General features: G+C 47.0%; 1 protein-coding gene and 1 long non-coding RNA gene across 3 annotated transcripts in view; one reads left to right on the forward strand and one right to left on the reverse strand.

Moving 5' to 3' along the window:
• Nucleotides 1–749: 749 nt before the first annotated feature.
• On the reverse strand, nucleotides 750–7,596 carry LOC139363935 (uncharacterized). 2 transcript variants are annotated; one of them, XR_011625181.1, is made up of 3 exons: nucleotides 7,516–7,596; nucleotides 4,917–5,047; nucleotides 750–1,719 (listed from the first exon to the last, which is right to left on the reverse strand). It is a non-coding gene; the product is annotated as an uncharacterized lncRNA (long non-coding RNA). The 2 variants fall into 2 exon arrangements; XR_011625180.1 differs by lacking the exon at nucleotides 750–1,719 and having other exon boundaries at nucleotides 4,246–5,047.
• Nucleotides 7,597–7,743: 147 nt separating this feature from the next.
• The window catches only part of LOC105464580 (succinate dehydrogenase [ubiquinone] flavoprotein subunit, mitochondrial), a 37,288-nt gene continuing 20,700 nt past the window's right edge, over nucleotides 7,744–24,331 (forward strand). The window contains 8 exon segments of the mRNA XM_071099118.1: nucleotides 7,744–7,840; nucleotides 12,566–12,652; nucleotides 13,380–13,541; nucleotides 14,443–14,586; nucleotides 14,907–15,071; nucleotides 16,897–17,066; nucleotides 20,412–20,515; nucleotides 23,118–23,286. Coding sequence (XP_070955219.1) covers nucleotides 14,470–14,586; nucleotides 14,907–15,071; nucleotides 16,897–17,066; nucleotides 20,412–20,515; nucleotides 23,118–23,286 — 725 coding nt within the window. The 5' untranslated portion in view covers nucleotides 7,744–7,840; nucleotides 12,566–12,652; nucleotides 13,380–13,541; nucleotides 14,443–14,469.

A 24,331-nucleotide genomic window follows, 5' to 3' on the forward strand; every position in this document is an offset into this window, starting at 1 on the left:
CACGGCAGCTGACACGTCACCTGGAGTGTCTAGAAAACCACTACCCTAGAGCCCCTACTGCCTTTCCCGGGGCCTCCAGCTATAGACAAGGAACTCACTGTCCCACAAAGATTTTCCTTTTACTTTAACTCCTGTTGTTTGTTTTCAGGCACGTGGACTCCCTTTAATCCAGTGACTGTCAGGTCGATCATATGTAAGTATCGGCAGACGGACACGCCTGGGCTTCTTTGTATCCGACCCGCTTGGGTACCCACTTGTGTTTCCTTTGTCTGTGGGTCCGTATCACTTTCCTCCCTTCTGGAATACCACTTAGATGAGCGTAGGCCCTTTCATCCCTCTCCCCCCGTCTCTGTACCTTTTCATGTCTCTCCGTGTCTGTTTGCTTTATTCTTTATTCTGATTATTGTTAATGTACTGTTTGTTTAACCTGTCCTTTCAGTTTCTAATTCTAAAGATGACATATATTTAAAATTCCTAAATTATTAGTTACTTTCACATCTGGGTGTTTCTGATAGACACTGCTTATTTATTTTTGTGATTCCATCCCTTATTTATTCAAATATTTCTTTTTTTTTTTTTTTTGAGACAGAGTCTCGCTCTGTCTCCCAGGCTGGAGTGCAGTGGCCTGATCTCAGCTCACTACAACCTCCGCCTCCCGGGTTCAAGCAATTCTCCCGCCTCAGCCTCCTGAGTAGCTGGGACTACAGGCATCTGCCACCACTCCCAGCTAATTTTTGTATTTTTAGTAGAGATGGGGTTTCACCATATTGGCCAGGCTGGTCTCGAAATCCTGACCTTGTGATCCGCCTGCCTCAGCCTCCCAAAGTGCTGGGATTACAGGCTTGAGCCACCACGCCCAGCCGTATTCAAATATTTCATATGATAGTCTTCAGTTTTAAGAACATGTTTTTATTGAAAAGTGCTAGGTATTTGTGACGTGGAGCTACTTGACAGTGTGTTTGAAGTCCTTGGGAGGGTGGTCTATAGCTGATTGTTTTTCCTGCTCAAGCCCACACAGAGTAACCAACTTCCTTGATGTTTCTGTAATTTTTGTTTGTTTTGTGGGTCCATGTGTAGCCTTAATGTGAGGGTCTGCATCATTTCTTTGGGTCCAGGGTCTCCCCAGCTGTACAGGTAGCCGGGTTTTTGCTTGTTTCTTTTAAGAGACAGGGTCTCCCTGTGTTGCCCAGGCCTGGTCTGGAATTCCTGGGCTCAAGCAATCCTCCTGCCTCAGTCTCCCAAAGAGTGGGGATTACAGGTGTGCACCCCCATGCCCAGACGGTAGCCGGGTGGGAGGTGCAGCTCCAGGGGCAGGCAGGTGTTCAGGAGAGTCATTCTGTGTCTCCATCCCCTGTAGCCGGGTGGGAGGTGCAGCTCCAGGGGCAGGCAGGTGTTCAGGAGAGTCATTCTGTGTTTCCATCCCCTGTAGCCGGGTGGGAGCTGCAGCTCCAGGGGCAGGCAGGTGTTCAGGGGAGTCGTGTTTCCATCCCCGCCCCACTTGATTTCTGGAAGGTTTCCTTTGCTGGGAGGTGCGGCCCCCTTCACTCCTCTTTACTATGGAATCCCAGGTTCAGTTCTGCCTCACAGGGACCACGGCAATGTGTCTCGAGGTTTCCCAGGGCGGCCTGGGGCTTCTTCCCTCACCTTCCGTCCATGCGGGTGTTTTAGTCTTGTGAGGATTCCCTGAGTTCCCTGAGGAGCCCGTGTGTGGTAAAGTGTCTGAATTGATGATTTAAAAAAAATCTGTGCCGTATTTGTGCAATAAAATACACAATGAATAACTAATGCTCATAGGAAAACATGTTAGATGTTGTGAAAGGAAACTCAACCTTGGGAACCCAAAATCACTAAGCTAAAGGGAAAAGTCAAGCTGGGGCTGCTGAGGGCAAACCCGCCTCCCATTCTGTCCAAAGTCACCCGTCTGTTCACCGAGAGAAATGCGTATCTGAGTGCCTCATCAGGAGAGGGTAACCGGCAACTCAAAAGAATGAAACCGTTTGTCTCTTACCTGCCTATGACCTGGAAGTCCCCTGTGTGATGTTCTCTTCAAGTTGTCTCACCTTTCTGGGCTGACTGAACCAATGTACATCTTACACATATTGATCGATGTCTCATGCCTCCCTAAAGTGTGTAAAAGCAAGTGGGCCCCGACCACCTTGGGCCCGTGTTGTCAGGACCTCCTGTGGAGGCATCACGGGCGCATCCTTAAACTGGCAAAATGAACTTTCTAAAAAATCTGAGACCTGTCTCAGATTCATTTCTCTCAGTGAGCAGTGAACTAAACCAGTCCCTTTCAGCTCTAAGACTATGTGTTTTCTAGGTCAGGAGAGGAAACGGGAGGTACAGGAACGCTAGAGGGGAGAAAGCATGGAAAGATGGGAAAAGCACGGAGAGAGAGATGGGGAAAGGGGAATCAGGAAGACTGAGAGAAAAGGGGGGAAAGCAGAATGACAGAGGAGGTGTGAAGAGAGAGAAGCCCACTGGAGTGCTGAAATACTGAATAGTCTCCCAGGGGAGCTACTCAGGGTAAGAATTTCTCCAGGGACTGCTCTTTCAGGCAAGCACAATTATACACATTTCTATGTTATGTTAAGTAAAAATCTAGTAAATGGCCTGGGCACAGTGGCTCACACCTGTAATCCCAGCACTTTGGGAGGCCAAAGTGGGCAGATCACGAGGTCAGGAGATGAAGACAATCCTGGCCAACATGGTGAAAACCCATCTCGACTAAAAATACAAAAATTAGCCGGGCATGGTGGTGGGTGCCTGTAATCCCAGGTCCTCAGGAGGCTGACGCAGGAGAATCACTTGAACCAGGGAGTCGGAGGTTGCAGTGAGCCGAGATTGCGCCACTGCACTCCAACCTGGCGACAGAACAAGGCTGCGTCTCAAAAAAACAAAAAAAAAAAACAAAAAAAATCTAGTAAATGAAATAAGTGATCAGGACAAAACTGGCTTCTCATCAATAAATCAATCAATGGCGCTTATGAAGTATTCATACGTCTGCCTCTTCTTCTAGACTACACTCCTGTGTGCAACAGAACCTCAAACACATCATAACACACCTTTGGAGAATCCTTACAAGAATGCCAAGTTAACAATTATCTCTCACCACACTACCTCAGCAAAAAACCAAGAAGAAAAAATAAAATATTCTTCAACCCTTTTCAGGGACAGAAAGCATCATTTCAAAAGTCCAAGAAGGGGAGGTAAGAATTTCAAAAGTGAAAGTTATCATGAAAGGCTATAAAAGCTAGAGATGAGTCTGAAAAACAAATGGAAAATGAGTCACTTCATGGCCTCTCCCAGCCTCAAAGCCAATTAATTATTACATTAGTAAGAGTAATTTTTAACCTTCCAATCCACTCACCCTAGCCACAGGCAACAACAGTAGCCTCTCCAAGTGTTGTGGGTTTTTTTTGCAGGCAAGTGAGCTTTTCACATGGCAGCCCCTTAGCATTGGATGTGGACCTGCCCTGTCTTTCACCAAGAAGCAAGCACTGTGCAGATCACTGAGTCATAAAAACCAACTGCTCTTACCAGCCTCCTCTTCCTCTACAGCAAAACTTCTAACCTGAGACATGGAAGCATGTAGAGGACTACGTGCTGGCAAACCAGGCGTTCCCGATAAGTCCTGCTCTTGCAAATGAAGCAGGGTGTTCCTTCCCTGTAAACAGGGAGGACAAAGGAGCCAGCTGCAAACAGCAGACCCTGGGGGCTTGTTTATGTGTAAATATCTTGAAAATCCAGAAAGTCAGGGAAAGGTCAGAAAAACAACAATGTGTCTTGTAACTTGGCAACATTCCACAAACTGTATAAAATAAAGCAGAGCCCGCCATTCGAGGCAGCCCCATGTTTGTCTTGTCTTGTGTTGTCTTGTGTGTTCATTCCTTTGTTTAGGAAACACGCCAACAGAAGCAGATAAAAAGCCTCTACGTAAAATGTATCACTACAGCTAGAGGGCAGTTTTGCCTTTCTTCCATTCAATTACTCAGTCTCTCATGTTCCTAAATGCCAGCCCAGAACCATGGAACCTGAAGAAACACAAAACGCACTCCTCTGCATCAGTGAATTGATTGTGTGGTGGAGATATAAGTCTGCATGTGACTGACAGGTCCCCAACGTGGTGCCAAGTCAATCTAAACTAGAGAGAATTTCTGGCCAGGCCAAGCAGAGATTTCCTGGATGAAGTCTCCCAAAGATTGATTTCCTAAACATTAAACATCACTGGTTTTCCAAAACTGGTTTTCTTTTTTTTTTTTTTTTTTAACCCTGTTGCCCAGGCTGGAGGGCAAGTAGTGCCATCTCCATTCACTGCAGCCTCAACCTCCCAGCTCCACTGATCTCCCCACCTCAGCCTCCTGAGGAGCTGGGACTACAGGTGTGCATGGCCACGACTGGCTAATTTTTCTACTTTTTGTAGAGACAGGGTTTTGCTGTGTTACTCATGCTGGTCATGCGATCTGCCCACCTGGGCCTCGCAGAGTGCTGGGATTACAGGTGTGAGCCACCACACCCAGCCCACTGGTTTCCTTTACACCCATTCTTTTCTCCCATCAGTCCTTATGAAAGCACCTGAAACAAGGAACCACCCCCCCGACTTGAGAGCTGCAAAGCCTTGAGAGGGAACTTAGTTATTAAAACCCACCCCACACAAAATGCTTCGAAACGCCTTGGCTGACTTAATCCTCGCAATGTGCTGAGGTTAAGTATGATTCTCCATCTCCTGTGAACAGGAAAACTGAGGTTCAGAGGTTAAGTGATTTGCCCACAGTTCACTGCATGGGATAAAACTCCGCTGTCCCTGACAGGTCCCAAAGTCACGGCCTTCAGGCTCCCACATCATGCTGCCTCCCTCACCAGGGCTCCACACTCGCAGCCTGGAAAACATGAATTTTAAGAAAACCATGACTTACAAAAAGCAGCCAGTCCCAGCTTTGGACCCAACAGGGCATAATTCCATCTGCTTCCATCACCACCATCTGCCCTGGAATTAGGCCGGATATTCCAGTTTGGGGGATCATTTAGGTTATTCATGGAGATATACCTTGAAGTAAAGAATAAAAACGTTAACTAGTTTTATTCAAGAAATGTTTTTCAGTTTTAACTATGTGTGCACAGCACTGAGGCCCTACGGGATTCAAAGAAGGAAAAAACAAGACCAGGGTCGGGCATGGTGGCACACACCTGTAGTCCCAGCTGCTCGGGAGGCTGAGGCAGGAGAATCGCTTGAACCCGGGAGGTGGAGGTTGCAGTGAGCCAAGGTCACACCACTGCACTCCAGCCTGGCGACAGAACGAGACTCCGTCTCACAAACAAACAAACAAACAAAAAAACCAAGAACTTAGAGGAAAGTGACTCACAATCCGGTTGGGGAAAGTGGAGAAAACAGACATGTCTTAAGCATCTGAAGTGCAGGTAGAATCAGGTAAGTTCTCTAGTACAAATACGTTTAAATGTATGGCTGCTGCGATGGTTAATTTTGTATGTCAACTTGACGTACCACGAGGTGCGCAGATACATGGTTAGGCATTATTTCTGGGTGTGTCTCTAAGGGAGTTTTTGGATGAGATTAGCATTTGAACCTTTAAACCAATTTCTTACATCTCTCCCCTCTATTGGTTGTTTCTCTGGAGAACCTCATACAGTTGTATCAAAGATACAGAATCAATTTGAAAGAAGTGGGCTCACACCAGACACTTCCTATGAGCTAGGGTTTGAAGAGTGAGCAGCATTCTGACAGGCAGAGAAAGAAGGAAAGGGTCTTCTCATCGGGAGGAAGACTGTGAGGAAGGCAGGGAGGGGTGATGTGGTGGGGAAGGTGCAAACAGTGCTAGAAGCTTCTCAGGCCTCCTGGTGTGGTGGTGGTGAATGTAGAGATGACAGAGCTCTCTGCCTCAGGCTCAGCATGCACCCTCTATAGCAAGGCTGGGGGGCTAACGTTAATCAGAATTTACTAATTTACTGAGTACCTACACGAGGTTGCACGTTTTCACAAAGTAGAGTCACTTTAAATTTGTTTACATGTGACCTCCGCAAATACACACGATTACAAAATAGTCAAGGGATGTATAATAAACAAGAAATCCAATCCAATTTCTGAAAACTTTTCATGGGGTTTTCAACAAATACTTAACATCTAAAGATAGAAAATTATGATAAGCAATAAAGGTATGACAAAAATATGTCTCGGAGCTTAATACTAAGGGGTTTGTGGTAATTATAGAATTAAAAAATTAAGGCCAGGCGCGGTGGCTCACCCCTGTAATCGCAGCACTTTGGGAGGCTGAGGCAGGTGGATCACCTGAGGTCAGGAGTTTGAAACCAGCCTGGCTAATATGGTGAAACCCCATCTCTACTAAAAATACAAAAATTAGCTGGGCGTGGTGGGGGTGGCCTGTAGTCCTAGCTACTTGGGAGGCTGAGGCGGGAGAATCTCTCTTTTTTTTTAGACGGAGTCTTGCTCTGTTGCCCAGGCTGGAGGGCAGTGGTGTGATCTTGGCTGTCCGCGGGAAAATCTCTTGAACCCTGGAGGCGGAGGTTGCAGTGAGCTGAGATCGCAACATTGCACTCCAGCCTGGGCAACAAGAGCGAAACTCCATTTCAGACAAAACAAAACAAAATTAGATAGATAACTAACCCAGCACCAAAACTGCATAACTAAAAAAAATGTCTAGGAGGTACTATGTCCATTCCCTGCAAGCCAATAAAGGCCACGTCTGGGGCATACATCCAAGAAAATAATCCTAAAGATGAAGTTACGGTCACAAATATGTTCTGTACGGTGTTATTTATTAAGAGTAAAAATGGGAAACAACCCAAATATCAATAAAATGGGACTGAACCATTGCAAATTTACTAAAATAACTCAACATTGTTAAACATCTCGCATAAGAGAAAGATTTTAATAATTTAAAGTGAAAAAACAGGAAACAAAATTACTAATGATTATTGGTTTATTTTTCATGCCACTTCATTCCACAAAAAGATTTCAGATATCTTACAAAAAGACACACTAGAAATATTAAAATACTCTCTGAACCTTAAGCAAAATCAGGGTAAGCTAGCAGAAAGGCGTATAAGCCAAAGGGATCTACGCATCTTTAAAAGCTGACCACGGCCCTGCGCGGTGGCTCCGCCCCTAATCCCCGCACTTGGGGAGGCCGAGGAGGGAGGATCGCTTGAGGCCAAGAGTTTGAGACCAGCCCGGGCAACACAGCAAGATCCCGCCACTGCAAAAAATTTAAAAATTAGCCGGAAGCCAGAAGCTAGGGACATGGCTGAGGATCGCTCCCGCCCCTCGGAGGCCGGAGACCGAGGGTCACTCCCGCTCAGTAGAGGCCGGAGGCCCCGGGTCGCTCCCGCCCACCTCCGCGGACGAGCGCAGCCCCTCCGACCCCATTCCCTGCGGTCTGGACGTTCAGGTGCCCTCTGTCTGGGCGATCCCGCAGAACCACCCATGGCGTTTTAAAAATGTTAGTGCCCAACACCTCCCCAAAATAGGGCCCGCTCTACCTCGGTCGGGGAGCCCAGGACCTCCGCGTCCCTCGCAACGCCTCCGTCCGCGAGTCCCCTTTGCGCAGGCGCGGCGCCCCCACTCAGCCCCCCCCCCCCCGCCCGGGCGTGACGTAGTGCGCAGGCGCGATGTCCCCCACTACCGCCCCGCTCGACCCCGGCGTGGTGCGCAGGCGCGATATCCCCCTAGCGCGACCCCGGCGTGGTGCGCAGGCGCAGTCTGCGCAGGGACTGGCGGGGCTGCGTGGCGGCGTCAACAATCGTGTCGGGGGTCCGGAGACTGTCGCGGCTGCTGAGCACTCGGCGCCTGGCGCTGGCCAAGGCGGTCAGCCCGTACCGCGGACCGGGGCGGGACAGGCGGGGGCCGAGGCGGCGGTAGGAGCGGGATGGTCCCCAGCGGGTGCGAGCGGAGCGGTCGCCGGGTCCCCGCGCCCCCTGTCCCGGGATCGGGAAGGGTCTGGGAGAGCCCTGGGCCGGTGCGAGGGGGAGCCGCGGGGCGCACTCGGGGAACCGGGGAGCTGGGTCCTTAGCAGGTAGTCCGCGTCCCGGTGTAGGTCACAACCCCGCGGGCTTGCTGGTCGTCCGCTCTGCCGCCTTGGTCCGGGCCTGGGTCCGGGAACCCCGCGGGCTGAGGTGGCCCCTCGCCTCAGTGCCTGGCGGGTGGACTCGGGGAGGAGTCGTGTCTGCCCAAGGTCACTCGGGCGGATAGCGGCCGGTGGCCGCCCTCTGTGCGGGTTGTCCCGAGGCCGCCCGCAGCCCGTGGGTGTGGCGGGCGGGGCGGGTGAAACCGCCCGGGTGGGTGCGAGGAGTGGCCGGGCTCGGCCAGTGGGCGGCCGGTGGGAATTGCTGCGCGCCCGAGCTTGGGCTTGCAGTTCCGCTTTCCAGAAAAGCGCAAATCTGTGCGTGTCCACTTCGCGACCTTGTAAGTTAAGGGTGTCAACTTTGGGTCGTGTTTGGTGGCCCTTGTGCCACTGAAAATGTGTCGGTGTTTACAAGCAGCTGTGCCAGTTTTTAAAAATCAGACGGAGAGCTCAGCGCACTGACCGGGCGAGGACGCGGGACCGGTGCTTGCCTGTGCGCTGAGTGCCTCGAGGACCGGGCTCGGCTTAGTCCAGGATGACGGTCAGGGTTATACTTCCCTGAGCCCTCGCTCTCTGAGTTTGTCTGAATGTGCCCTCCACGATTGCATCTTCAGAATCGGCCTTCTAGGGTTTTAGTTCATCAAGCTGAATTGGATAGGTTTCGTTGCTTGGTTCTTTTGAATGAACTTATCCACCCACCTCCTTAATTACGAAGTAATTTTAAATTGCAGAGTAAAAATGTCAATAGGAACCAAGGCATTCAGCAATATTGATTTGAATTATGCCTGTAATTGTGCAATTTTCTCCTTTTTGAAATAGTTATTAAAAACCTCGTTGAATTAAATGTGAAGATTAGTCATACAGCCATCCTGTCACATCAGAAAGCATGTAAACGTTCTAGTGTGTTGCTGTGATTGGTGCTGACTGAGCAGAGATCCCTGCCGCATCTTGGGCTTTTAAGAGCTGCTTGGAGGGCGTCCACAGGCAGGAAGTAAAGCCCATGGTCAGTGGGACTTTTTAGGGGAAACGTTGGCTTGTGATTGGAGAAAAGCTAGGGCTGGTGCCTTTGCCCTCAACCCAGATAGTGCCCAGTGTTCCTTCTGCAGCCTAAGACCCCGCCAGCGGCGGAGGCACCTCAGACAAGATGGCAAGATAGCAAAATGGAACCAAAATTTAGTCTTGGGTTTTGTAAAAGTCTTTTTATCTTGAAGTTAGCGTTTCCTACAGAAATTCTGCCTGCAAGCAGTATATTTATCGGCATTTCAGAGAGGTTTTTTTTTTCCTGAAGAATTGGAGTTTACAAAGTAACAACATAATCAGATTAGCAGAAAAAAAGAAATTAATGATAGCCAACTGAGAAATGTGTTTGGAAAATAGATGCTGAGGATAATTTTAGTGAAGTCCAGAGAGAATTTTTTAATCTTATTTTGGCCAGTTCTGTGGTGTATTGCTCATTCTGTATTTACAGCTGCTTTCAAGTGACGAGCTTATCAGACTTAGTTTTTGGTTTCTTTTTATGTCCCGGTGCACTGACACAGCTTGCAAACTGTTCCAAAGCAGTTTAATCAGAGGAAAAGTAAAACCAAGAAACTTAAATAGTTACTGGGTTAACTGCTTACTTCAGGTGAAGTTTTTCAAATCCGTGAGCATGAACATCAAATATATTGTTCTAAGACAAATTGATTTCATTTCTTTGAATGGTTTGTTCTGCATATGTTTAATGGTGTTCTAGAAATACATTATTTAGGCCATTATAGTAGTAAACATTTGCTTTGCTTCTTGGGATAATTGTAACAACAATGGCATTCCATTCTGCATTCTTCATGATGTTTTTCCTGATTTATTTGAAAAATCGTGACTTGGTTTTGATATGAAACCTGGATATTAATATTAGTTGGGAGTCTCAGAGATTTTTCCCAAGGGTCTTTAGATAGGGACCAAGTCCAGGATCCAGAGGCAGCCGGCCTACTTGAATCCTCTCTGAGGTTCCGTCTTTCTGTGGGGTTAGTGGGGATTCTGTGGGTAATGTTTGAAACCTTTGGTGGTGCTCTTGTGAACCAGGGCTCACAGCCTGTGCACAGTAGCCATGTGTGAATTGTATTTTAAGTATCCCTGTTTTTAAAATAATAAACACTGACGTTCTAGTGAGAATACTTACATGTAGTTGTAAAAGAATCAGTGAGTATACCACCGCCCCCAGTTCATTTTCCATGAAAGCAATTCCTGTTTCTGATATTGACTCCTGGTGTTTGTAAGACCTCTGTTTCTTTAGCGGATATGCAGGTTGTGCAGGTGCATTTTTATCAGTTTTAGACTTCTTGCCTGGAGAGGGGATTTAGTTCACTTAAACTACCCTACTTCCACTTCTTCCTGATACAGTCATGCGTGTTTAGGTTCTTCGCTGGCTGCTTTTGTGATTGTATGGGTTGTACATGCAGATTAGTTTCTTTCTCATGATTTATAGTTGCATTTGATTAGATGAGGACCCCTCACTTTGCTAGATTTCGGGATTAATGTCTCTGCACTTCTTTTCCCCCTCCACCTCCTAATTCAGTCGTCTGAAATTCTATATTGTTAAGCAAAGTCTAATATTCCTTTTATATGTTCCCCATTTTTTTCTTAGAGGAAATGTTTGATAGTTTCTCCTAAAAAAATTAATAATTGGCACACAAGACTAGTCTTGTGTCAAAACTAGTTTTCAGTTTTATCTAAAGACTGAAATTGGCTTAAAGTTGGGCTTTCACATTCAAAACTCTGCCCCAGATTAGATTTAGACGCAGAGGGTGAGTGTCCTTGTCCCCAAGGGGATGGCGTGATAATTTGTTCACAGTTGTGTTATGGGAGCTGCCCCTTTTAAGCTGGCTCTGTGTGTGTGTGGCCGGGGGCGGGCAGTGGGCATTCCACGTCAGCATCCTAGAAAGAACAAATCAACATTTAGTGATCTCACTGTTTCTACTTACAGTTGGTGTAATACACTGTTGTTATTGGTGCTGTTACCTGTGTTAATAGGGCAGTTTACAAAAGTTTCAAGAACATTTGTATTAAGATTATTTCAAAGACTTATTTCTTAAAATATGATTTTACCATGACAAAAATTATGTTAAAGTAGAAGAATATTTGTTCTTTCTCGTTTATTTTCTGAAAAAAGAAAAAACTGAATTAGCTTATGTCAATAAAAACAGAGACTAGAAATTGGAGAAATGGAGAATAATTTTTTATTCCACATAACAAGTAATTTCTGAATTGCAAGTATTTCTAAATACTCGAAGACATCCCTCACATCCCCTCTTCTGATTGCTGAGTGTATTATTTCCTAAAGCTTTTTTTTCTTTTCTTTTCTTTTCTTTTTTTTTTTTTTTTTTTTTTTTTGGAGACGTCTCGCTCTGCTGCCCAGGCTGGAGTGCAATGGCAGAGTCTAGGCTCACTGCAACCTCTGCCTCCTGGGTTCAAGCGATTCTCCTGCCTCAGCCTCCCAAGTAGCTGGGATTACAGGTGCCCACCACCATGCCCGGCTAATTTTTAGTAGAGACAGGGTTTCGCCATGTTGGCCAGACTGGTCTTGAACTCCTGACTTCAGGTGATCCACCCACCTTGGCCTCCCAAAATGCTGGGATTACAGGCAAGAGCCACCGCGCCCAGCCCCTAAAACTATTCTCTATGATATTTCTGAGACTATTCAGTGGTCTTCTAAAATGCACCCAGCAGAATGGAAAATGTATCCTCTAAATGACTGGCCAACCTTAGCGTATGGACAGTGTCACCTCTCACACACAGCCGCTAAAAACTGAACGCTAAAACCAGGTTTCTAAGATGGAAAATTTAGGCAGCAAGATGTATCAAGTTGTAGACATTGGCCAGGAAAAAGCCAGGAGCAGCCAGGCAGGGGAGAGTGTGCATCCAGCATCCTCCTGTGTGATGAAGGAATGACACCTCCTCCCTCTGGGCTGTCAGCTTTTACTGCTCCAGAATACAGATCTCCTGATTCAGTGTCCAGTGCCTTTTGAACTGACCGCAAGCCCTCATGGACGACTGGAACTGTAATGTGGAAAGGGCTATGCTGGAGCCAGTTAAAATGCTTCATTATTTGCTAAATACCACATACAGTAATACGATATAGATGTCTTCCCTTCTCCACTAAGTAGATAAATTAAGACTTTACAGAGGAAGTGTGCCTTTTTCATGTGGTATCTGAGTCAGTGAGTGTCCTGTTTGGAAACAGGCGTCATCCTGGTTTTCTAGAGTGCTGAGTCGGGGCGGAAAGGAGGACCGGGGGCTCCATCCTTCCTCGCCCCTTGGGCTGCCCTTCAGGGTTAAGTGGAGAGTCCCAGCTGAGCTCCCTGGGTGCATAGGAGCACCTGGGTACCTAAGAAGGGGAACAGTTTGCAAGGGGAAGTTTAAATTACTGTCCCCCATAGCATCTGTTCCTTCAGGACACTAACCCTCTGCATCTGCGTCTTCTGTGTCACCAGTGGCCAGCAGTGTTGCAAACAGGAACCCGAGGTTTTCACTTCACTGTTGATGGGAACAAGAGGGCATCTGCTAAAGTTTCAGATTCCGTAAGTTCATGCTTTTTGTTCCATATTAAATGATTTTTTTTGGCTTGGGGGTAAGGATCTGTACCAGTTTCTTTTCATATGAGTCATAGACATAAGAGAAAAATTTCTCATAGGTGTCCAATGCATGCTGAAATTATTTTCAGTGTAGTAATACTTAATTGCAAGTACAAACACAAACATAGATGTTAACATTTTTACTTGTATCTCTTATGTATCTATAAACTAGATCTAAATTTAGATCAAGTAAAGCAATAAAATAAAATGAACAGTATCTGCTGTGATAGATGATAAAATTCCTACTGAAATGAGGACTGTGGGCCACTCAGGTGTAGGTTCCTTGGTATTTGGCGTGCCTGTTCTCTCTGTTGGAAAACTGAAACTTGCTGAGAAGTTCTTTTCTCGTAAGCTCACGATAGCGACTGAATACTCCTTGGCACCTTCTCAGGCATAAGCAGAGGCGTGGCCCTGAAGTAGAGTTGTGGTCCTCAGTCTGATCCATGGGACAGACCCTCTACCATTCATAGAATCTGATTGTCAGTCCCTTCTCCACGGGCGAATGTGCCCACCTCTCCCTGCACTGTTCAGGGCTCAGCCCCAGGACAGGATGGAGGCCCTGTGTGCCTAGCAGTTGGTCCTTTTGTCTTTGTCAAGCTCCTTCACTGTAACAAGAGTCTTCGTGGTTGGCATAGTGGAGCACGTGATTGACAGGTGCGTTTTTCTTTTCCAGATTTCTGCTCAGTATCCAGTAGTGGATCATGAATTTGATGCAGTGGTGGTAGGCGCTGGAGGGGCAGGCTTGCGAGCTGCATTTGGCCTTTCTGAGGCAGGGTTTAATACAGCATGTGTTACAAAGCTGTTTCCTACCAGGTCACACACTGTTGCGGCACAGGTAAGAGAAAGGTGCCCCACCGTGCTCCCACTCTGTGCAGGTCCCGCACAGCCTTGCGCTTTCTACCTGGGCAGCCTCCTGCCTCCTCCCCATGCTCCAGCCACATGGCCTCTTGCTGTGCCTTGCTCACTCAGCTCACCCTCTCAGCGGTCTTTCCCTGGAGCCTCTTCCCTGGAGACTTGGAAGGGCTGGAGCCTTGTTGTCACTCCTAGTTGGGACTCCAGTCACACTTGGGTTTTCTTTGACCTTCTCGCCTACTTCCCTCCCCACCCACCCCCACCGCCCCAACATCTTAAGAAAAGGAGATCATCTAAAGAGGAGGAATCAGAATTTAGGGTGGGGAAGGAAAGGGCAAGGATTTTATTTGTCCCTGTGCTGCTGTCCTCTGGAACTCTCTGAGGAGTAAGACGGTGGTGGGCACACACAGCCAAAGGAAGCAGGGGTACAGGGGAGTGCGACTCTGAGTGTGGAGCTTATTACTTGGCAGGAAGTACTTCTGGTCTTTAACACATGCCCGCAAATGCCATTGGGAAGATTTGTTAATAACATTATCTGGAAAGATTTGTTGAGTACCTTTTCTGTGCCAGATATGTTAGGTAATAAGCATATTACAGGTAGCCTGTCACTCACGGCTCCAGTCAGCCCTTCCTGGAGTTCCCTCTGTCTCCACCACACAGATGAGGAGACTGAGGCTAAGGGATTGAATCACCGGGCGAGTCGGGGGAGGGTCGTGACCCGGAATCTGTCGGGCCTCACTGCTCCTCTGCTGAGGTCAGCCCTCACTGGGAGTCACCGTGTGGGGAGTTGGCTTTCTCTGAATCCCCCAGTGGGTGGATTTGGGCCTGGAAGACAAAGCTGGGGCTCCTGTTTGTGGCTTGTAAGGAGTGGTTGGTGTTTCCAGGGAGGAATCAATGCTGCTCTGGGGAACATGGAGGAGGACAACTGGAGGTGGCATTTCTACGACACCGTGAAGGGCTCCGACTGGCTGGGGGACCAGGATGCCATCCACTACATGACAGAGCAGGCTCCCGCCGCCGTGGTCGAGGTGATGGGCGGGAGGCTCTGGGCGCCCTCGTGGTCTGTTTCTAGTCAAAAAGAGTCCTGGAAAGCATGTAAGCAATTGAGGCAGATGTGGCCGGCCGAAAGAATGGTGATGAGCAAAGCTCACAAGAGGAGTCTTTTTCCATCACGAACTGTGCATTACACGTAACAAGAAGACTTCTCTTTGATGAAGTGTTGACATTTTCATAAAATAGGTTACTTTGGGTTTGCAGATTTGTGTTAAAGTTGTTCAGTGTAGATGAGCTATGAATATCTTGACTCCTTTAAGGTAATAAGGTTTTTGTTTGTTTTTATCTTTCACAGCTGGAAAATTACGGCATGCCGTTTAGCAGAACTGAAGATGGGAAGATTTATCAGCGTGCATTTGGTGGACAGAGCCTCAAGTTTGGAAAGGGCGGGCAGGCCCATCGGTGCTGCTGTGTGGCTGATCGGACCAGCCCCTCACTATTGCACACCTTATATGGAAGGGTAAGGCCGCCCCCGGTCCAGCTGAGACAGGACATGTAGTGCTGGGGCTTATGGTGACAGGGGGGAATGGGTTAGCGTGCCCAGTGAGTCCGCCAGAGATTATGTAAAAAGCAACAGAGAACAACGGTGTAGGACATGCAGCGACTGTTGATGTGAAAGGACCAGGCATGTGCTGTGAGAAGCTGTCCCTAAGGCAATATGTTATTTCTTTATCTATTTTGGAAAGTTGAATTGATAATTTTATATACTAGGTTTTTAACTTGGGATATGTGATACTCAAAATATTAGAGCAAGCAGGCCAGGCACAGTGGCTCACATCTGTAATCCCAGCACTTTAGGAGGCCACGGCAGGAGGATCACTTGACACCAGAGGTTTGAGACCAGCCTGGACAACATAGCGAGACCCTGTCTCTACAAAAAGTTTAAAAATTAGCTGGGCATGGTGGTACATGCTTGTAATCCCAGTTATTCAGGAGGCTGAGGCAGGAGGATCACTTGAGACCAGGATCACTTGAAACAGTGACCCATGTTCATACCACTGCACTCCAGCCTGGGCAACAGGAGACCTGTCTCAAAAAAAGAAAAAGAAGTATTTTAAGCCTGTTTTACCACCTCTGAGTTCCTGAATGGGTTGGTTTTGTTTTTTGTTTTGTTTTGTTTTGCTTTGTTTTTGAGACGGAGTCTCACTCTTGTCACGCAGGCTGGAGTACAATGGCGCAATCTCTGCTCACTGCAACCTCAGCCACCTAGGTTCAAGCGATTCTCCTGCCTCAGCCTCCTGAATAGCTGGGACTACAGGTGCACGCCACCATGCCTGGCTAATTTTTTGTATTTTAGTAGAGACAGGGTTTCCCATGTTGCCCAGGCTGGTCCCGAACTCCTGAGCTCAGGCAGTCCACCCGCCTCAGCCTCCCAAAGTGCGGGGATTAGAGGCATGAGCCACCACACCCAGCCATGGATTGTTTTAATATTAATTGTTATCACTGGACAAAGACTTGAGGTGACAATAGTTATTGGGTAATCAAGGTCAACTTTGGCATGGCCAAATAATATTCTGAACAGTATTGATTCAGAGTATTCAGTATTCTGAACTTTGTTGTTTTCTGATGAATGGGGACAGACCATTAATTTGCAAGTTGTTAGAACACCAGTGCCTTCTCTGTGGCTGAGTGCATGGACAAGTGTGTGGTGGGAGGAGAAAGCAGCTCCGTCCGGAGCAGGAGCTGTAATGGGGGGAGCTGGCCCAGGCTAACGAGGGCAACTCGCACTGGCTGAGGGAACAGCAGGTCCAGGCGGGCAGCACTGTCCAGTGCCTACCTTTCTGCAGTGCTGGAATCTGCTTGTCTGCAACCGTCCGTTGGGAGCTGCCAGCTACATGTGGCTGTTGCTAATGTGGCAGGTGTAGCTGAAGAGCTGAACGTTTGATTTATTTTAATTAATTTAGTGGTTGTGTGTTGCCAGCAGCTCCCACCTGGGCTGTGACCCCATGGTCTGTGGACCTCACTCTGGCACCAAACTCTAAGCGGAGCTGCCTGTGGCCACCAGACGGTGTGGAGTGCCTCTTCGGGTTGTGTAGAAATAGGAAACGTGTCACCAAAGTAGGAGCTGTTGCTGCTGCGTTCTCTAGTGCACTGCCTTGTCTGTGCTGCTCGGTGTGGAACGCCTCTTGGGCGCTGACAGCGTCCTTGACTCTGTTGCTGATCTCCTTGGATTTACCTGGTCCATTTGGATCAGGTTCTTTCACCTATTCACACGAGCAAATACCACCTTAAAACCTTACAGGTTGGCTTAACACTTCCTGTCCTTTTTTTTTTCTTTCTTTTAGTCTCTGCGATACGATACCAGCTATTTTGTGGAGTATTTTGCCTTGGATCTCCTGATGGAGAACGGGGAGTGCCGTGGTGTCATCGCACTGTGCATAGAGGACGGGTCCATCCATCGCATAAGAGCAAAGAACACTGTTGTTGCCACAGGGTAGGACTCTAATTTCTACTTCATTTCATTTATAAAAATGAATGACTTTCATTTAGAGTTTCTTTATTTTAATGAAAATAGAGGCATTGTAGAATAATGGTTCAGACACAGGCCTTGATATAACCTTGTGAGGGTGATGGCCTCTCCCAGCCGTGGTTGCTCACCTGTAAAGGGTAAGGACGGGAGCACCTGCCTCAGGCGGCGAGAAAGCATGGCCCTCAGTAGACGGGGGTGGCTGCCGTCAGGTTCACAGCTTACCTCTCCCGATTTTAGATGAGGAAACTGCGGCCCGAAGAGTCCCATGGGGTTTCTGGCAAAATCCCTCTTGTTTTAGTGGGTACTGTGTTAATACTGATTCCTGGGATGGGTAAGTCCTTCTTCTCCACATAACGAAAATAAGTAACTTTAATGTTATACACTGTCAGTTACTTTAACCATTTTCAAAGTAAAAACTGTCAGTACAGCGAAGGAAAAAATCAGCAAAACTACAGGTTGGGAAAAAATATTTTCCAAACCTTATATCTAATAATATTTTAGTATCTAAAATAGAAAAAAAAAACCCTACTAAAAACAACCTACTAAACCCTACTAAAAAACAACCCTACTAAAAGTGGGCAAAGGACTTGAATAGATATTTTTCCAGAGAAGACAAACAAATGGCCAATTGATGTATGAAAAAATGCTCAACATCACTAAGCACCAGAGAAATGCAAATTAAAACCCCAATGAGACATCATCTCATCTCACTCCAGGTAGAATGGCTGTTACCAAGAGGACAAAAGAGAGCAAGTGTTGGTGAGGATGTGGAGAAAAGGGACCCTGTGTGCTGTTGGGGGGAATGTAAATTAGTACAACTATTGTGGAAAACTCTGGAGGTTCCTCAAAATTCACAGGACTACCATGTGCTCCAGCAACCCCATTTCTGGGTGTATATCCAAAGGGCATGAAATCAGAAGCTCAAAAGAGACACCTGGACCCCCATGTTCATTGCAGCGTTGTTCACAGTTCCCGAGATATGGAAAAAACCTAAATATGTGTTGGTGTTTAAGGAAAATGTGGTGTGTATACGCAACTGAATATTACTCAGCTATGAAAATGAAGGGAATCCTGTCATTTGTGACAACAGGGATGAACCCAAAGTCATTATGTTAAGTGAAACAAGCCAGGCACAGAATGACAGATACTGCATGTCACTTATATGTGGAATCTAAAAAAGTCAAAACTCATGGAAACAGAGTAGGACGGTGGTTGCCAGGGGCTGGAGGAATGCAGACTGCAGCGATGCTGATGAAAGGTGTGACTTCTCGTTACCAGGTGAGGTTCAGAAGGTCTAATATACAACATGGTGGCTATAGTGAATATTATACAGCATGGTGGCTACAGTTAACATTATACAGCACGGTGGCTATAGTGAATATTATACAGCACGGTGGCTATAGTGAATATTATACAGTACGGTGGCTATAGTGAATATTATACAGCACGGTGGCTAGAGTTAACATTATACAGCATGGTGGCTATAGTGAATATTATACAGCATGGTGGCTAGTGAATATTATACAGTACGGTGGCTATAGTGAATATACAGCACAGTGACTAGAGTTAACATTATACAGCACGGTGGCTATAGTGAATATTATACAGCACGGTGGCTATAGTGAATATTATACAGTACGGTGGCTAGAGTTAACATTATACAGCACGGTGGCTATAGTGAATATTATACAGCACGGTGGCTATAGTGAATATTATACAGCACGGTGGCTATAGTGAATATTATACAGCACGGTGGCTACAGTTAACATTATACAGCATGGTGGCTATAGTGAGTATTATACAGCACGGTGGCTATAGTGAATATTATACAGCACGGTGGCTACAGTTAACATTATACAGCATGGTGGCTATAGTGAGTATTATACAGCACAGTGGCTAGAGTGAATATTATACAGCACGGTGGCTACAGTTAACATTATACAGCATGGTGGCTATAGTGAGTATTATACAGCACGGTGGCTAGAGTGAAAATTTTTTTTTTTTTTTTTTTTTTTTTTTTTTTTTTGAGGCGGAGTCTTCACTCTGTCGCCCAGGCTGGAGTGCAGTGGCACCATCTCGGCTCACTGCAAGCTCCGCCTCCCGGGTTCGCGCCATTCTCCTGCCTCAGCCTCCGGAGTAGCTGGGACTACAGGCGCCTGCCACCGCGCCCGGCTAATTTTTTGTATTTTAGTAGAGACGGGGTTTCACCGTGTTAGCCAGGATGGTCTCGATCTACTGACCTCGTGATCCGCCCGCCTCGGCCTCCCAAAGTGCAGGGATTACAGGCGTGAGCCACCGCGCCCGTTATACAGCACGGTGGCTACAGTTAACATTATACAGCATGGTGGCTATAGTGAATATTATACAGCACGGTGGCTATAGTGAATAGTATACAGCATGGTGGCTAGAGTTAACATTATACAGCATGGCGGCTATAGTTAATATTATACGACACGGTAGCTAGAGTTAATATTATAACTTGAAATTTGCAAACAGAGTAGACCTTAAGCGTCTGTATCTCCAAAAAAATGATAAGTGTATGAGGTGATGGATGTGTATTAACTTGATTGTGTCATCAGTTCACAAAATATATCAAATCATCACATTGTACACCTTAAATATATACACTTTTGTTTTTTATTTTAATTCATCAATCGTACCTCAGTAAATCTGGGGGAAAAAAAAGCAAAATCCATAAAAATTTTAAAATTTTCATTATAAAAGTAGTATATGCTTATTGGGGAAATCTTTTGAACAGCACAAAGCTAAAATACAAACAGGGCCAGACGTGCAGTGGCTCAATGCCTGTAATCCCAGCACTTTGGGAGGCCGAAGTGGGAGGATCACCTGAGGTCAGGAGTTCAAGACCAGCCGGGCCAACATGGCAAAACCGAATCTCTACTAAAAATACAAAAATTAACTGGGCATGGTGGTGCACACCTGTAATCCCAGCTACCCGGGAGGCTGAGGCGGAAAAGTCACTTGAACCTGGGAGCCGGAAGTTGCTGGGAGCCGAGATTGAGCCACTGTACTCCAGCCTGGGCGACAGAGTTAGACTCTATCTCAAAATAAATAAATAAAATACAAATGGAAGTCCCTTCTCTGATCCCAGGCTTCTATCCTACATGCATAGGGTAGCAGCACCACTGGTATGGCCCCCAGTGATGTCTGTGGGGTGTGCGTGAGTAGAGGGTTGTGTGCACACAGACAGCACTGAGAAGATGGTGCCCGGGGACTGCTGTGTCCATTCTGTGATCTCACCAGACAAGAGGTCCGGACGTGGGCCGCTGTGTGCAGTCACTGCTGTCTGTTGTTTCCATAGGTTACGGGTGCACCTACTTCTGCCCACACCAGCACTGGTGACAGCATGGCCATGATCACCAGGGCAGACCTTCCTTGCCAGGACCTAGAGTTTGTTCAGTTCCACCCCACAGGTAGGGCAGGACACCTTGCCTGGCAGGCGTTCAGCTCACATGTGTCTTATAAGCTGTACTTGTAAGTTGTAAGCAACTACTCATTGCTCCTCCATAGTTTTATGTGGTAACGTGGTTTTGAAGATCAGCTTTCTCAGCTCTCAGGTCCTCACTTCAATGTCATTTCCTTAAGGAGATTTTTCTCACACTTTCTTTCCCCTAAGGCAGTTTGGGCCAGCATCTTATGCATTTCTGAAGAGCCCTAAACCCTACGTTGGTGATACTTCTGCCAGCAGTAAAGCAGGGATTGAGGCCAGGCGCGGTGGCTCACACCTGTAATCCCAGTACTTTGGGAGGCCAGGGCGGCCGGATCGCCTGAGGTCAGCAGTTTGAGACCAACCCAACCAACAAGGTGAAACCTCATCTCTACTAAAAATACAAAAATCAGCATGACGTGGTGGCATGTACCTGTAATCCCAGCTACTTGGAGGCCAAGGCAAGAGGAATACTTGAATCTGGGAGGCAGTGGTTGCAGTGAGCCGAGGTCGCACCCCTGCACTCAGAGTGCAGGGTAACAGAGTAAGACTCCGTCTCAAAAAAAAAAAAAAAAGTAAAGCAGGGATTGTTCAGTGTCCCTCTTCGCAACGAGGTCGTCAGCTCCTCGGGCAGGCAGGTCTTCTCATTAGCTGGGGTGGCCCATGCCCAGCACGTGGCAGGGTCTCCATCAGGGTTTGCTGAGTGAGCGTTCTGAGAGCTGGGAGAATGCCGTGGAACCCAGAAGCAGCACGGGCAGATTTCGGCTTTGTAGGAGAACACGGAGCTTCCGCGATAATGGGGTGTAAAGTTAGGGCACGGCCGTGACAGAACCTCGTGTGACGTTCGGACAGAAGCAGCACGGGCAGATTCCGGCTTTGTAGGAGAACACGGAGCTTCCGCGATAATGGGGTGTAAAGTTAGGGCACAGCCGTGACAGAACCCCGTGTGACGTTCGGACGTTGGGGCTCCGCCCACACGACCACTGAAGGAGCTTGTTGTGGGGAAGATGTGCTCATCTCGGGGATGTCTGACGGTTGAGCTTACGAATGTGCAGTTTGGAGACATTAACACAGAAATGACAGTTGAAGTCTTGAGTTTGGGGGAGGTTCTTCAGAATGAGTCAGAGAGAGACACACATCTGCCTCTTGTTTGACTCGTCCTGGACTTCTCTGGGTTGCTTTTCTGACCTGTGGACGATGGAGACCCCTGAAGTGGTGCTAAAGAACCAGACCCGTGCCTTCTCTTTCTCTGTCAGTGTCAGATTTCTGATCCCTGGAAGGGATGAAAATAAGAAACGAATTTGTTGTAGGTTTTTTTTTTTTTTTTAATTTGTTTAGAGACGGGGTCTTGCTCTGTTGCCCAGGCTGGAGTGCAGTGGAGCAGTCTTGGCTCACTGCAGCCTTTGTCTCCCAGGCTCAAAGGATCCTTCCACCTCAGCATCCCAAACGGCTGGGACTACAGGCATGCGTTACCATGCCCGGCTAATTTTTGAGGGTTGTTTTGTTTTTGGTAGAGACGGGGTGTCACTGTTTTGCCCAGGCTGGTCTCAAACTCCAGGGCTTAGGCGATCCTCCTGCCTCGGCCCCTCAGAGTGCTGGGATTATAGCCATGAGCCACTGCACCTGGTCTGTTGTATTTTTTTATTACTTTTTTTAATCAATAGAATGCCACTGAGTCCCTGAATTCTCTCTGTAATTTGCTTAGAGCTCCACTTCTCATGCTTTGTCTTCAATATGTGAGAAGTAATCTGCAGAAAAAAGAGCATTGAAACTTAGAAAATCAAAAGACAGGTGAGATGCAAGAATCACATTCTCGTTTTAAAAGCAAGATTGCCCTTTTTGTATACTAATAAAAATTGTAGCTTTTGAAATACATTTACTTTCGGGTTTTTGATCTCCTTTGTTAAAATTAGAGAGCTAGGCATGCCCTGTTTCTCATCACCTTGAGGAGTCACAGAGCCGCTGTTTGGAGCACAGACCGCCGGACTGCCCAGGTTTGGGTTTGAGCTGTGTCCTCAACTGCATGACTGGACGTTACCAAGCGGTAATTTGCTGTCACTGAGAAAGCGGGTAGTACTACCCGGAGTTGTTGTAAGACTTAAATGAGTTAACATGTGGAAAGCAGCTAGAACTGCCCCAGCAAGTGCAGTGTGAATATTAACTAAATCATTATTACTGTCCTTGCCACTGTTTGGGTAATTTAGATATGAATTATCCAAGCTCGTATTCTTAACTAGTCACCACAGTATCATAGTACCAAAGAATGTTCAAAAATTAAAACGAAATTTGAGGCATCCAACGTACACTCAGCGGTAATCAGAGTATCAGCCAGAGGTCTGTGGGCTGGCCTTTCTCCTCGCTGGGGACACTGCTCTGCCCCAACCTCTGCTGCAGCTGTCAGCCTCGTCAGTGCTTTTTGTTATCCAGACTTTCTACTGTGTCTTAACTGTTCTTTCTATTCAGTTTTGCATATAATGCCTTCTGCATATCTTTTTCCTCTCTCCCCCAAAAAAATCTTGAAAAAAATAATGCATTTGAAATAGAGTCCTAGCAATTGTTAGGTTATAAATGTTTGTGGTTTTTTGCAGGCATATATGGTGCCGGTTGTCTCATTACGGAAGGATGTCGTGGAGAGGGAGGCATTCTCATTAACAGTCAAGGCGAAAGGTTTATGGAGCGATACGCCCCGGTGGCGAAGGACCTGGCGTCTAGAGATGTGGTGTCTCGGTCGATGACTCTGGAGATCCGCGAAGGAAGGTCCGTGTGATTTACCACCAGCATTGTCTGAGTGGGCACACGGGCCGGGGTTGCTTCTGTGAATTCCAGCACCGCTCGCCCTCACCTTCGTGTGCAGGCACACGTGCACAGCCACCTCTCTCAGCTGCTGACAGGCATCTATTAGTCTGTGGTATTTTCTTAAAGACCTACATTTTAAAAATTTTAGCCAGTTTCTTTCTCAGATCTGTGGAACAGAGTTTCTCTTAGTGTGGGTGAGTATGTGACAGAGTACGGGAGAGAGAGACGCACACGCAATCTGAAGTCAGCACGTGAGCCTTGGATGTCGAGTCTGATGCCCACAGGTGTTTTTCGGCAGCTTTTCAAAGGGTGTGGGTTACTTGGCTTTCAGTAAAACAGTTTGCAGCTCTTTCATTCCTGACCCTGTTCTTTAATGTAATATCTGCTGGTATGGCCTTTAGAGGTTTTACATTTTTATATTAAAAAAAAAAAAGAAAAGTCAATTTTTTTTTTTGAAATATGGTGGCCTGGAAGGGCGCAGTGGCTCACGCCTATAATCCCAGCACTTTGGGAGGCCGAGACGGGCGGATCACGAGGTCAGGAGATCGAGACCACCCTGGCTAACATGGTGAAACCCCGTCTCTACTAAAAATACAAAAATTAGCCGGGCGCAGTGCGGGCGCCTGTAGTCCCAGCTACTCGGGAGGCTGAGGCAGGAGAATGGCGTGAACCTGGGAGGCGGAGCTTGCCAGTGAGTGGAGATTGCGCCACTGCACTCCAGCCTGGGCGACAGAGGGAGACTCCGTCTCAAAAAAAAAAAAAAAAAGAAAAGAAATATGGTGGCCCTCCATACACATCGGTTCCACATGTGTGGTTTCAACCAGCTATGTATTGAAAGTAAAATTGCATCCTTACAAATATGCAGACTTTTTTTCCTTGTCATTGTTCCCTAAACAACAGTTTAACAACTATTTACGTAGCATTTACATTGTATTAGGTACTGTGAGTAATCCTGGAGTTGTTGTAAAGCTTAAATGTAAAACTTTAAATGAGGATGGTGTAAAGT

Source organism: Macaca nemestrina, chromosome 6 (genome assembly GCF_043159975.1).
Source record: "Macaca nemestrina isolate mMacNem1 chromosome 6, mMacNem.hap1, whole genome shotgun sequence".
NCBI lineage: Eukaryota > Metazoa > Chordata > Mammalia > Primates > Cercopithecidae > Macaca > Macaca nemestrina.